At 39.9% G+C, this 15,263-nt stretch overlaps 1 protein-coding gene across 2 annotated transcripts in view; it reads right to left on the bottom strand.

Annotated features, from left to right (window-relative positions):
* The window catches only part of prdm6 (PR domain containing 6), a 42,442-nt gene that overhangs the window by 24,941 nt on the left and 2,238 nt on the right, over window positions 1-15,263 (bottom strand). For both annotated transcript variants that reach the window (XM_057033580.1, XM_057033581.1), the window contains exons 3-4: window positions 10,828-10,976; window positions 10,089-10,247 (exon numbers count right to left, since the gene is read on the bottom strand). In XM_057033580.1, coding sequence (XP_056889560.1) covers window positions 10,089-10,247; window positions 10,828-10,976 — 308 coding nt within the window. The remainder of the gene's footprint in view (window positions 1-10,088; window positions 10,248-10,827; window positions 10,977-15,263) is intronic.

The following is a 15,263-nucleotide window of genomic DNA, read 5'->3' as shown; positions in this document are numbered from 1 at the left end:
AAACATACCTTTTAGTAGTTTTTATAAGTTACAGAAAAATTACAGAAAAGTTGTAGCTACAGGTCTAAAAAAAATGTATAAATGAGCATAGATAGCTTATTACAATCTTACAAAATAGTTACATTTCTCTATTTTGATCAAATTAACATGAACCTGTTGCTTTGTTGGGAATTCTGGAATAAAGTGCACAAACAAAAATGTGTGCTTCATTTTGTTATGATTAAGCTGTGGACTTTGACTTTGGGGACTTTTAAAATGTAATTGTATATATCTGTCTTTTTTCCCTTTCTGATTGTATTTTGAACATCTGACTTCAATATAAAAACAGACATTGGCTATAAAAGCATTAGGATACATTACAGATCTAAAAGAAGCGAGTAAGAGGCAGAACAGAAGAAGACAGTCAGCTGTTTAAATTTAAAGATGAGCTAACTGATCAGACTCTGCAGTCTATTTGATGTGTCGTATCCTAGCAGGAAAGACATAAAAGTGTGTGCATTTAAATTGTGGCTATGTAGCTTTGGCCAGGCCTTTGAAATAATGGATTTAAAAAAAATACTACCTGTACTATAGTAGTTTTATTTCAGAGTATACACCCATAGATTAGGTTAAGTGATGAAGTGTAATTCTGAAGGCAAAAAGTCTGTTTATGGGAATGTCAGAGTGGAAAATTATCTACATTTTATGAGACATCCCATACATCTGCTTTGTTTCACTTTAAGGTGTTGAGTTTTCCTGATGGATGTTTGCAACCAAAAATTATTTGGGGCACCGCACTTGCAGCTGAAACAAAAAGAAATAACTCCAGTTGATTTGAAATGTTTCAAGGAAGTCTTGGCAACAAATCATTAGCCTCTTCTCCACAGTTGTGCTGAAGCTGTCACTGTAACAGGCCCGCTGGGTGTTAAACGTTACACAAACCTGATTTACACATGCCTAAAAGCCTCAATGCTCCATCTGGGAATGTCTAAACCAGAAAAATGAAGAAAGTCGTGTGTTCTAAACTGACAAGAGTGGAAGCAATAGAAAGAAAGGAAGAGAAGGATGATGGCACATCTATAGAATAAATCCCAATTCTAAAGAGGTCATAAGTTGTATGCGGTCACATTAAATAAAGTCTAATATTTACACCAGGCCTGACAGAGCTGAGATGTAAGCTTTCTGGAATCTCCTCCAGCTGGACTTAATGTACTTTGGCTCAAACCTCAAAGAAGACAGATATCAGAGATTCACAGAGAAAATAAATTAATGAAGCTTTTCTTTTATTTCGCTGCAGAATTTAAATTAAATGGGTCGATCCAGATAGAAGCAAATTAGGTGCGTAGTTCTAAAGGTACATCAAAGCATTAAAGATATATGGAATTTAATGTACTGACTTTCAGTTAAATATTAATCACATGGCAAAATTCAAATGACATTGTTAAATCCAGGTTTTCTGTGCTGACAAGGTGTTGCTCCACTGTTGCACAAAGTCCCTGGTCCAACTAAAGGCCTCATCTGGATCATGGCTGGTTTAAGAAGTCATAACTAAAGATGTTGAGAATCAGGATGAAGAGCGTGGTGTAAAAAGATGAAGTTGAAGCTGTTTTTCTAGTAGACATTGTGCCACAAGAGGGCAGCACAAAGGCAGTACCCTATTAGAATTATATCATCAGAGCAGGGACATTAATTTAGAACATCATATATCAGGCATCCTGTATATTTGTAGAATCTGAAGGTCCTGTTGACCTTTTGTGGAAAACAAATGGAATTTAATGCAATGCAGTTGAAGCTGATATTACTCTGATCTCAGACTCTGCAGCTTGAGCTTTCCCGCTGTGTCCGATGTGTCTAACTTTAAAGTTTACTGCACCTTCGCAATGCTAGAGAGATCTAAGCAGATGCATGAACACAATTTATCATGTTGACAAGTCAGAGGCAGGTAAGTATTGGCTTAAATTCCGAAGCCCCACCCCTCTGCAAGATCCATGTGTAAGATCAAGTACAAGAGATCACGCTAAAGTTAAATCAGTACATAAATCAACAGAGCCATGAACACACTATAATAAGCAGTTAGAATAAGTCGATCTCCTCATCCTCACAGTGTTCATTATTAATCCATCCCTCCATCCATCCGTGGTGATGCAGCGCGACTGTATTGAAGAGGCGTTGAGTGCATTTATAAGGTGATGACCTGAGCCAATAGCAGGCCCCTCTGCTGTCCACACGGCCAACAAACAATCAATGCTGTAAATGACTGGGAGAATCGTTCATTATTCTCTGCATGTAAGCACTTTAATGTCCACCACTGTGTCGGTCTGGTCCTCTGCCTTTATCCAAATCATTGTTTCAGGATTCTGTGGAGTTCATTAGATGAAAATAAAAGTTTAAATTTAGTTTCTGTCCATGTCGAAGTTGAACTTCGCCATATTTTCTTCAAAGCAGAGTTCCAATAAGAAATTCAGACTAATTATTCCCAGAGTGCCCTATATTTCTCTTCCACTGAATCTTGCTATTTCTCGTATTGTGAACCAATTTCACAACTTGGCACTGCTCTTGGTTTTAAATGTCAAGTCAGGTTGACTGCAGGAACACTTACGTCACTGAGGGTCCTCATAAATAAGCGTGTGCAGAGCTGGTAATAAAACTCCTGCACTCTTCTCTTGTTTAAACCTTTTGTTACTTGCAGAGATTTTTCACCACATCTTCTTATACAAATCACAGCTCCACTTATCCACTTTACTTGATTTTTACCCCCTGAAATAAAAACATGTTAAACTTTTACCTACTGTGTCCTGTTTATGGTAAGAATTTAGAATCACTTAAGATAAGCTCATTTATATAATGTTTTCCTGCTATGTGTGGATATTCTTACATACATTTAACAGAAAACACATTGCAGGTACCTGTAGTGCATCACCTGCGATCGTATTTCAATTTCAAAAAGTGTGTAACATGTATTTTTTCAGAAGCACCTGTGTGTTTGACCCAGTGCCGCCTGTACAGTGAACCGCCTGAAGCTGCAGCGAGCTGGAGCCTCTCTGAACAGCAGCTGGTTTCTAGCTTGATGCTGTTCTGTCAAAAATGTTTTGGCTGCTGGTGTTTATCAAATCTATCGCTGCAAAAATTCCATCTGCAAGACAAACGGCCAAATACAACATGTTGTTTAGCTCAACGGCTAGAAAATGTTGCAAACAGTTCCTGGCTGTTGTGCTTAGCTCACAGCTCCAGCTGTCTTTATTTATTTTATTTTATTTTATTTTAAAGCACAATCATCAGGACAAAGTTTATCATTTTTTGTGGCTTTTGTTTATTAAAGCTCAACAAATTACAAGTGTTTGACCTTCATTTTTTCTAGGACAGTTGACCTGTCACATTATATTTCGACTGGTAGACCTCAGGGCACAGGCTAACACATTTTCCTTAACCATGAAAGTTAATAAAGTACATACATTTGAAAAGACTGTTGTACTATACTGTTATTTACTATACTGTATTTTTCAACCGGCAATAATTACCTTTTAATTTAGTGTCATGTTCTACACAGAATCATGCAGTTTTCTTAATACTTAAAACAAACTTTTATGAGGAAGTGATGAGCTAAATTCTTGTGTTCAGCTTGAAAAGTTCCAAAGACAGAATTTGTCAATTCTTTGTGATGAATAAATTACAGAATTTTACAGGAAAAACGTAAAAATATGCCGGTGCTTATCTGTCTATCTTTATGCTTACAAGAACCAGAAGAGTGGAGGTAAGAGGGGAGGATTACCTCAATCGCACACTCCCTCTCTCTCTCTCTCACACACACACACACACACACACACACACACACACACACACACACACACACACACACACACACACACACACAGAGGAGTGAAAGAGGCTGGATTTACCACCGTCTCCCTATCCCTGTCCACACCAACAGCTGACAGAAACTTCTGTTTTATTCATAAATTGAACACTAATGTTTTGATATTTTAAATTTTCTATTTTAATTATAATATAACATATACTGTATATTAAATAATATACACTATATAAAATATAAAGTAAATCAATAGTGACTGCGGTGAGAAAATACACACATCACCAACACCAATTATGTTCAAATACCTTCTTAAAAAAATGATAATATAAATTTATTATCATATTAAAACATTATGATTACATTTATGTAAAAAGTCCTTATGTAATTAAAGTGACAGGTATAAATCGATGCCAGGCTGAGCTCTGATTACACCATACACATGCACACATTGGCGCTCCGCCACAAGAATGCAGCTCAGTTATCAACTAAAGACACTTAACTGCACCACTCAGGCAACGCTGGCATGTAAATGGCTGCAGCAGCAGGGGGACGTTAGGCGACCATGATGAGTACGTGTTTGTCTGTGCATGTCAAAGGTGTTTATCGCTGGAGATGTGACACTCGCCTGTCAGAAAGTCAGTTATCAAGTCAAATGGTGTTAGTCAGCACTCTCCTGCTTGAGTGTACAGACAAACACATACTTGGGAATGTTGGTCACCGAAGATAATAGTAAATTGAAGATTGTAAAATGTAATGTAAAAAGAGAACGGAACAAAGCTAACAGTAAGTCTGGTCATTTTCTGCTGTAAAGGGGGGAAAATGTTGGCACGCTCCAGTGCAGCCAAATAGAAATAAAATTCCCCTTTGTGTGTTTAGTGAGAGGCAGAACCTGGAGGTTTCTTGGGTTACATTTGGACCACTGACCGTTTGCTGCATGTCGCTCATTCCAAAACATGGTTAAAATCTTTAACCCCCATAAAATCCCTCTTTTTAATGTACTTTAGCGACAAAATTACACAAACCTGTTGTTAAAATGGTACTGGACACGATCTGGCATGGAGCCACTAAAACTCTCAAATGCTGCATTCAGGTACCGTATGGAAGTGCTGAACTTTATGATGAAAATAATAAGCAAACACCAGGTAACTGTGCTTACAAATTTTAGTTGTGGTTTTGTAATATCTAATTGGTTGTGTGGTTAACGTAGCTCATACAGTATCAGAGCTGAATTCAGATGTTGAGAGACCAGCCAGATGTGCCTGCAGACAGAACATCAGTGTCAGAAAAAAGCCTCACTGATAATCTGCATCTACTTCTCTTTCTCCACTGAATACACTGCTGTCCTCTTCTTTTTCACTCCAAATCCTGTAAAACTGTTCCTGAGAGACAATCAATGCGTGCACACTTCTCTCCTACAGCTAATCAATGAAACTCTACTAATTCTACTGTTATCTGCATTCTTCATTTGCTTTGTGTGCCTCCTCTGCCTTATCTTAGCATGTCCCCTCCTCCTTTTTCTCTCAGTCTCTTCCTCCTTTTCCAAGTGGGGCTCACCATCGTTCTGCGAGTGATGGCCAAAACAGCATAAACACTTTAAGAAGACTTTGACACCAAAACAGAAATCTGATTCAGGTTGAATCTGAACAGTGCATTCAAAGTGCACGTGTATGAAGCATCTCCACTTGTCTGATTGTGCAACATCACATCGTCATCGCTAACACATCCGCAGGCCTGCTGCGTGCTTTCTGTCACTGACTTCCTCCATACACACACACACATGGGCTTAATCTGACATTTAAAGACTTTGTACTAGGGAGCTGGCAGGAAAATGTCTGTTTAACATCCAGGCCTACTGATTTTGACACGCGTGTTCTCACATGCACCTCCCTCAGGAGAGTTTCCACGCTAGGTTCATGATCGCAGGGCACGTGTGAGAGGGATTTAAAATATTTGGCATGTTGAAATTGATGCTTTAGAAGTGCCTGTACCCTATAGGTAGCTAGCTACTAAACAAGAATATGACATACTGTAAAGATAAGACATTCTCCAACACATGAATTGTAAATTTATACCCACCAGTTTGGCCTGCTTTATGTTCCATCCCTGCCTTGCATTTTTATCTTCACACTTCATGTAAATCCCCACTTCCATCTGTTCCCGCTCGTCCATATTCCTCCCAATAAAATTTGTTCTTCCACACTCACAGCCCGGAGTTAATGTTTTACTGGGCAGTCTGGAAACCTCACTGCCGTCCCTGTCACCACCAGAGCCGCTCCACAATCCCAAATTCTTCTCTCACCGAGCAGTCAGCGCTCTCATAAATCAGGGGGGCAATAATCATTCAGAGACACGGATAATATTTATACAACGCACCCTGATTCACCCCAGTATCAACAGCCCCAGACTAAAGGCAGGGCTGCTGCTTTCTCTCACAACAAAGGCAGGCAGAGGGTCACACACCAGCACACCCAGTATCACCACCACCACTGGTACTACCACCCAGAAGAATGAGGAACATTAATTAAATAGCCCCATCCATTAGTTTAATGTCCTTCCTGACACATGGGTTGGACACTGGCGGAGGTGAGGCACCATAACCTCAAATAAATAAGAAATTGATTGAAAATAAATAAAATCACTAAAGCCACAGAAATTATTTAAAAGAGAACAAGTTGCCAACAAGGCCTCAGAAGACTCAATAAACCCAAATGTGGAAAAAAATCAAACAAAAAACCCCCCAAAAGTTTTACATCTTTGTAAAAACAGAACACACCAAGCACGCTGGTCCACACATGTACAAACACACATACACGCCCTGTGTTATTCCAAGACCGGGCTCCTGTTGGGGAAAACCCCAGTCTTTGTTCTTGCCCCCCACCCCCGTGGACACCGTGTCTCCGAGGCGACGTCACACAGAGCAGAGAAATGAACAGAGGTAGCCCGACTCAGAGTGGGTTTAAGCAAACAGCGCAGGGGAATGCGGTGGTTTCCACCATCTCCAGTGATGACATCATTGAATTGACCCAGCTAAAAAGCTGACTTTGACAATTAGGAAAGATTTCTACGGAATCAAATGATAAATTATCTTGAAAATATGCTTTTTGAACAAAAATGCTGAGAACTGAATTGCTTCACATCCAGACCTTAGTATATCTGCATTTGTCATTATACAAACAGATATATATGTTCTAAGCTTCACAGGTTTAATCCTTGTATAATAGTTGTATTATGTTAGAGTGATTATCACTGTTTGGGTTCAAATTTTCAAGTGATAAAAAATCAAACACCCCACAGAGCAAAAAAGAAATCAAAGTTAGGATGATTATACAATCACACCGATGATGTCATTGGCGATCAGGCTCTTAATGAAAGCCAGAGTACCAACACTTACACAAGCATTTGACATCATCAGTCAAGAAAAACATTACAGAGCTTTTGCCGGACGCTGTGGCCACAAACCACTGAAAACACGAAGTCAGTGGGAATTCTGTTGGGAATACAGCCAGGATATGACAACGGACAGCAGACAAATATGAGACGCCGTGGTAATAAGTGAGTTAAGAAAGACCACCGCTATTTAAGTGCTGGACAACAAAGAACTGAATCTATACTCAGTTATACATTCAAAAAAAGTTAAATACATCTCAGAATCTGTGTCATAGCACCCCACGCTAACAAAATATTTAGCTTAAACTGCACTGTTTAACATTTCCTTTCTTTGCCCTTCAGAGCTGACAATATCTGTTTTCATTGACTCTGCACTGACAACCCCGTCGTTCTCAGACAGGACCAAAGGAAAACTAAAGATGAGGTCGGAGCTGCGGCTCCAGGACGTCTCTGCTGGCACATTCTTTTCAGCCAGGACAGCCCTGAGGTCCAGGTTTGTGATCCCATTCCTGAGCCTTTCATAGTTAAATCAGAGGTTCTTGTTCTTGTTGATGGAAGCATTTTGGCACTGTTTTTAGTAATGGTACATTGTGTAGGTATGAAACGTAACCAAACCCAGTGCAGACCCCTCATTTAATCAGTAATGTGGCTTTAAAATACGTCGTATTTTCCTTTAATCTAAAATATTGCAGTTAGCTGTTCATAAGCAAGACTTCCTATCTTGGTTTCATCTAATGCCACTGCTGCCACATAACGGCTTCCTCCCATCACGGTTTTACAGTGGGGCGTTGCATTCTTCTGCCTCCTGTCCAACTTCAACAGTGCATCGATGCCAGAGGTTTCAATGGTTTTAACATGAGGATGTGGTTGTTTCTATCCATCTTTGGTGCAGCGTCAACAACTGGATTTGAACCAGACCATCTCTACCAATCTAAAATCGAGTGCTCTGCTATTTGGCTATTACCTTAACGTAGGGACTCAAAAAAGGGGCTATTTTGTTTCTGGCTTCTCTGAATGCTGTCACCTATAATGTGACATTGAAGGCATTGCGAAGAGTTGGAGTTGAAACGCTGCTAATTTTCATCTTCGATCCCTTTAAGCTGCCTCTCTCAAGAGGTTTTCAAAGCCTGACCAACCAAACAGAAACCCTGCAGTGGATCATGGCATAAAAGTGTCTCAAAGTGAGAAACATGAAATGACATGAAACAACAGCACCTCAGAAATGAACCCAGCTCAGTTTGCTCTTCAATTTCTGTCTTAAAGGTTTTTAGAATCTTTGACTGAAACAGGTTTAAACGAACACGTCCAAAGTCCGATGAATGTTCTACCAACTGATCCACTCACATCTGGCAGTGAGCAATCGTGGGACGATCCCTAAATGGTTGCATTACAGACGTCCCTTCTCGTTTTGGGAGGCATCAATAAGTGAGTTTAACAGCTAGTGAGTTTTAATGGGACCTTTGTGTAAAGCGCCGTCATCAATAAGACTAATGACCACTTTTACCGGGACAGCCGATAATGTGCCGATAGTCCAGCCAGGTTATTGGATCAGAGTTTCTCCAGGGTTGAAGGCTTCGAAGTCTCTTTAAGGTAACAAAACCTCTGGCTGTCTTATGCTCAGACTATGTTGTATGAATGCTGCTCAGACAGATTTATTTTCAAAAATGATCATCAAATTTCATTGGACTAAAATGGGATGTCTAAAATGGGACCCTTCAAGTTTTGATGTATGAGAAGATTTTACGACAGTAATAAATTAAAAAAGTTGAATTCATTTCCATATAATATAAGCTTTGACAAAATAATATGGATAAATACATAAACACGTAAATATGTAGAGAAAAATCAAAATTGAGAATAGGGAGAAAAAGCGATTAAAGACAGATATTGAGTTCTTGCATTCTCTACTCTAAGTGGTAGGTGATGCCAAATCTCACACGTTGGATCAATTATTAGGTCATTGATTCACCTCAAATTCAGAGCTTTGTCTCACTCATTGAGAGGAGGGAATATTCACACACCTCATAAAAGGATTCAGACTTAATGGCTAGTTCATTCCTGTAAAAATGTTTTTGAATAATCGTATTGTGTTTGAATTATTCTAGAATAAATGATTCTGATATTGACTGAAATAATTAAAAGCAGTTTATCACTTTAATCAGTTTATCCTTGAACATTTGCACAAGGTTTGCAAAAGGTTTGTCGCAGCAGCTCTCACGCAGTCCTCCTCCATCTCCATCTCCACCTCAGTAGGGATCTCCCATCTCCCTGTTCCCCAGCAGATTGCACTTTTCGGGCAGGCGTTAGCCCCGGTGTGTGCCAGGTTTGTCAAAACAACCATAATTCATGATCCCAAATGAAATTAAAATGTAACTTTAATTTTAGACTTACTAATGATAATTCAAATTCACTTAAGATGATGAACAGACCCTTACTCCTCCTGGACTTGGTCTCGTGACCGACCTGACCTCTGACCTCTGTGCCTCCGTTCACCGGCTGATGACCGGCTCCAGAGACGGATGTCCCGTCTGCCTCATCTATAAGGCAGCGCTTCATATCTGCTGCATTCACTCGCTTCTATGGCTGATTGTAAATATGGCCACTCTGATGGTGGAGGCAGGGGTGTCATGTGATGGTCACACGCACGTGCACCCACGTGAAGATGAACGTGCACCAAGAGTAAATTCCAAACCAATTAGTTAAAATGATGTTGGAAAAACTAGAATAATTATTCAGTATATTAAAATAAATTACTTCAATTATCAAAATTGTAATTAATAAAAGTTGATGTCTTTTTATAGTTAGTTTTATGTAAATCTGTAAATGTATTTAATCAGAAAAAAGACATTGACCTTTCCAGTAAAATAGGAACGGGAGGCCAGCTCGTCTACAGCTTTCACACCTTTCTTACCTCCCACAGGTGTCTCGTGTTCCTGACAGCTCCAGACGGCAGTTTGTCCAGCAGGAGAGGGACCCCCTGAAACGGGCCGATCCAGGTTCCCTGAGGGATCCGCTGAGCCGCACAGATCCCATAACCCAACCCGGGAACTGTACTGGTGCACAGACACACCTGTATGCACACGAATCAGCATCAGTTACCTTTAGTAAAATGAATGTATTTGTTCAAAATAGTTTTATCCATTGTTATAATTTCCTGCAATATTATTTCTTTCTTGCACGGAGGGATGTACCATGTTAGGTCATGAACAGTTTCAACATGTTTCATATGTATGTCAAATAGAGATTCAGCACTCATATATGGAGACTAAGAACTTGATCAGATGATCCTACCCCAACATCTGGTTCAGTTGATATGAGTCATCCACTAAGAGAGTGTGTACAGTAGATGCTGTATTCACTTTTACTCTATCTGTCAAATGGTTTTAACCTAAACCGCTGAGCCAGATAGTCTGACAGCTGCTGTAACTGTAGTTTCTGTTGCCTCAGCTGGTGTATACAAGAGCGTCATCAGTATACATCTGATAATCAGACAGAGAACATTCTGGGGAATGTTCCTAACACAGAACCCTGAGGAACTCCCTTTAATCCTCCCCTCCTAAGAAGGCTAAAACAGCTATTGTCTGCTGTATGGACTGTACAGTAAAGAAGCCCAGAAAACAGCGACTTTGGCTAACTTGCGAAAGTCCCACCTCTCGGGGTAGATCCCGCAGCCATTCTGGGACGTCCGGCAAGGTGACGGGTGCCGCTGTGCTGCTGGTGCCAACGAGGCGGCGCAGCGAATGAAGAGGGCCGTGCATGGGGCATTCACCATTCCTGTTGTCTGCACACATGTCACAACCTGGCAACAGAAGATTCCATAAACAGTTCAAATGATGGTAGTGATTATTATTATTATTAGTATTAGTAGTAGTAGTAGTAGTATCTTTTTGGTGAAATAAAATCATAAATTCTTATGGTCTCGTCTGTCCTTTGGTCATTCAAAACAAAGACGAAAAAATGTGCTGTTTCCTAATGCTGGGGATTAATGAGTGTCAGCATTGGTTCAAAGATGCAGTGTGACACTAATGGCTCTTAATTGACTGTAACAACATAATGAGGGATTATTATCGGGACACAAAACTCCCACAGAGCCACTCGCAGGCGAAAGTCCGGACAGCAGCAGGATGTTATTGGTGTTTTTTTTTATGTTTCCACAAATTAATTTTGGAACCTGACGGCTACCTTAACCCCATGATGGATATGAGTGAATTAAACTATATTATGAGCAACAACACAGGTTCATGGGCGAGTAAATGAGAGAAATTCTGAAGGTTGATTTCTCCTTGACCCAGAACTTTGTAAAACAAACAAAAAAATTGCATTCTTGGGATTGAGGATTGTGAATTAGCAAAGTCCTCAGACTAAGAGCACTGGGTTTATTTGCTTTTCTGTTCACAAGAGCCAAGACCATCAGTTTGCTAAAGTTCCTGTTTAAAGATGTTGATTCTCCTACCTGATCAGTTAAAAATCAAAGGTTTAGATTTCCAGTTTGGGAGAGCACCAGTGTTAAATGTCAACATCTAATTACTCCTGAATAAAACTCAAATATTTCACATTGCCCCAGGCTAAAAGCGGAAGCGGAGGTGGAATTCTTTTCTTCTCAGTAAACTTTCTACTCTGCTGTCAGGGTGATATGTGAAAGGCACGAGACGCAAATTCAACATGCACACTAATGTTGAAACTACCCTGAATGGAAGAAGAGCAGCACAGGCCACAAAGTCGCCGGGTCCTCCTCCTCCTGGCTCTTCTGCCCTCCGTCTCTCTCAGGCTGATAAACTAGCTGTGAACTTGTTATGACGCTGTCCTCGGCGCACATCATTCAAACTTAGTATTCCGTTACATCCATCGCCAGTGTTTGGACAGCTCCACTCCGCCTCTGATCTCCCAACGCCTGCGGCCACTTTCTCGTTCCCACAAGTTTCTAGTTTTTCATCCCCCTAAAATGCACCTGGATTGTTGGCTCATAAACACATTTGTAATGTAAATTTCAGACTTCAAAGCATCACTTTCCATTTCTACGTGTGACCTTATGTGACTCACATGTGATAAAGGGCTTCATAAAAGAGCTCCTGTCAGTCCTGATTTGCTGCTATTACATGCACCAGAAAGCGAGGGGGTCGAAACCCCAGACCCCTTAACAAACCCATCACACTTCATAAAGCCTATGATGATAAAAAGCTGTGTTTGTTTCCAACGCAGCTGTGAGGCCAGATGAGGCGGACCACACAGTGAGGCTCCGCACGCCGTACAAGCCTCTGCAAAGCATTTAGCCCCTTCACACTCAGAGTTTGGGGCTTCTGCCTCACTCTGGTTATTCCCGAAGGCAGTAAACAACCCGCAAAAAACTCAGCCCGCACCAAACGGCAGGAAGAGATGGGAGAGCAACGGCTAACATCTGAAACCTCCTCCAGAGCTGTCAGAGATAACGCACAGCTAAATGGAGTGAACGCTTTCATCACACGGTCAAAAGAACGACCCACGTCCACAGATGACCTAATCCATTTTTACAAAATTTAATCTGCGTTGGGTGGATTTAACTGACTTTATTTTGAATAATTTATTAATATGAATAATCTCAAGGTATATTTAAATGAAGAAGTGACTTCTGAACCTAAATCTGATTTATGCAGATTGGAGGTTTCACCTTTGATGACTTGGCCTAAAATTGCCTTTAAAAGAAAATAAAGCATTATCTAATTAAAAACATCATATGTAACAAAATTTAGGAGATTTAAAAAAAAAAAATCAAGGCTAAAACAAAGGACACCTTTAAATGTAATAACAAATAATTACGGCATATGATGACGTCATTTCATGTCATCGCAGCTAACGATTGATATTTGTTTCCGTTATTCCCGTTTTTAATGTTAATGCTCAAACAAAATCGAACTGATAATGGATCATTTTTATGAAGGATTAAGTATCAGCCTGTGACGTGATAATTAACAGTCTTTTTTCATATCAGGTAAAAAGATGACTTCCGTTCCGTTTTTTTACACGTCTCGTTACTAATCACAATCACAAATATACTGAAGAAAAGACGTGATCCGTTTAGCCTTCTTTTAAAAAATAAATAAATAAATACAATTTTCTCGATGTATATTTAACTCTCTTTCGATTTTATTTTTTAATGATCCACATTAATTCAAAATTCTCACGAAAGGTCTTTAAAATATGGAGGTCATATTTAATAAAACATTTCATAAAAAAAAGTAAATTGTAAAAAAAAAAAAATCAGTAAAAGGAAATAGTAAAATCTAGAAAATAAGTATAATGGCCGCTTTAAAATGCGGGAACAATAATAAGAATTCCAACAAAAATTAAAACGCACAAAACTGAGGGATGTGAAATAATTATTAATATCTTTAATTTGTTTTTCTTTATATTCTATATTATTATTATTATTTGCTTGCGTTATTATCAATGTAATTAATTATTGCGGACAGTGACGCATGAGGGAGTGTGCGCGTGATTGCTTTATTCACTTGTTCTAACATGCGCACAGACAAACATACACGCACACACACACACGCACACACACAAACACACACACACTTGCACACCAGAGACCTCAATACAACAGTGTTGGGATGATAAATAGCGGCCCTGTGTGCCGGATCGATCCCCCCCACCCTCACTCTCTCTCTCTCCATCTCTCTCCGTCTCTCCGTCTCTCTTCCTCTCTCTCTGTCTCTCTCTCTCCCTCTACCAACACAAAACTATATACAGCAATTAATTCCTGCTTGTCCCTCCATCCCTCATCGGTCCTGCCGGCGCGTATCGACGCAGATTACTGCTGATGGTCCGTTTTATCACCGCTGAAACGCACGCACTCGCACACACAGAGACACTGAAAAAGGAAAAGGCACTCAGTTCATAATAAACTCTAAAGTTTTGATGCGACTTCATGTTTGTGCGTTACGGTGCGATATTAAAACACTCGAAAATGGAAACGCGTTTAAAAGGTTAAAGATGCTGAAAAATAAATCAAATGATTGAAAGAATGTCGCATTTAGAATTTAAAGAAACGTATTTGCCCAAGTATAAGACCCCAAAAAAGCATAAAAACAGACATATAAACGACACCGCTGGCAATTTGAATCCATTTGAATCAAAAAAGCGTGGAATCACAGTCCAACTCTTGAGATAAACAGTTGAGAAAATCGGGTTCGACGCAAGCAGAGTCTCTTTTCACGCTCCCTTAGAGAGCAGATGATGATGATTTAAACACCAAAGTAAGAGACACAAGAGTGTTCTGGGTGCAGCGCGGCTGCCTGTGACGTGGCTGAACAAACGGACCGAGGAGTGCGAGCTGTCACGGTTTTTAGGAGTAACCGGACCCTCTGAAGACTCAGCTGGACCTCTGAGCCCTCCTGAGGAGGCTTTGACCAGGACTGCGTAAAGAGAAACGCATGGCCGCGCATTGTCAATAAAACACACACTCGCCCCTCATTGACGAAATATGATTTTAAATGACTTCGCAGACATTGTTGCGCAGTGCAACTGTGGAGCTGCGGGCGGTGATTAATTTATGAACAATTTGAGTAGGTTTTATAGGGGTTAAGGATCAATTAAAGAAAACGTATAATAAATATGCAATTAATCGATCGCTTTAAACCGAGTTTAATTGAGATTAATGTTTGTGCACAAAGAAAATATCAGTTCCACAGGAGAAGAGAACTCAGATTGTTATTAGCATAAAATCTAAATGAGGCCTAATTAATATTAACTGGGTGCTCCTGCTGCTGTCTGAGGACTTGAACCCCTGGCCCGGCTGCTGATCTCTCACCTCTGCCTCTCCATCACCCTCCCGCAGCTCCGCCCGACAAGTGTGCAACTGACCAAAATGTTCTTTAATAATAATTTCTCAGCTACCACAGGCTTTCAGGAACATTTCTTAATTTAAATTTGCATAAAACAGGCTGAATCTGGTTAAATCACCAATGCTCTCGTTATTACATTAGAACATTTCAATTTATTCATAAGTTAGCTGTTAAGGCCTGACATGTGATCATTCTTTATTTAAAAAAATAAGTTCAAATAATGTGCAAAATGTATTTGCAACTATAATAAATGTAAAATGCAC

Source organism: Takifugu flavidus, chromosome 5 (genome assembly GCF_003711565.1).
Source record: "Takifugu flavidus isolate HTHZ2018 chromosome 5, ASM371156v2, whole genome shotgun sequence".
In the NCBI taxonomy this organism is placed as follows: Eukaryota; Metazoa; Chordata; class Actinopteri; order Tetraodontiformes; family Tetraodontidae; genus Takifugu; species Takifugu flavidus.
The sequence above is the reverse complement of the archived record's forward strand: the minus strand, read 5'-3'. Positions and strand labels throughout refer to the sequence as shown.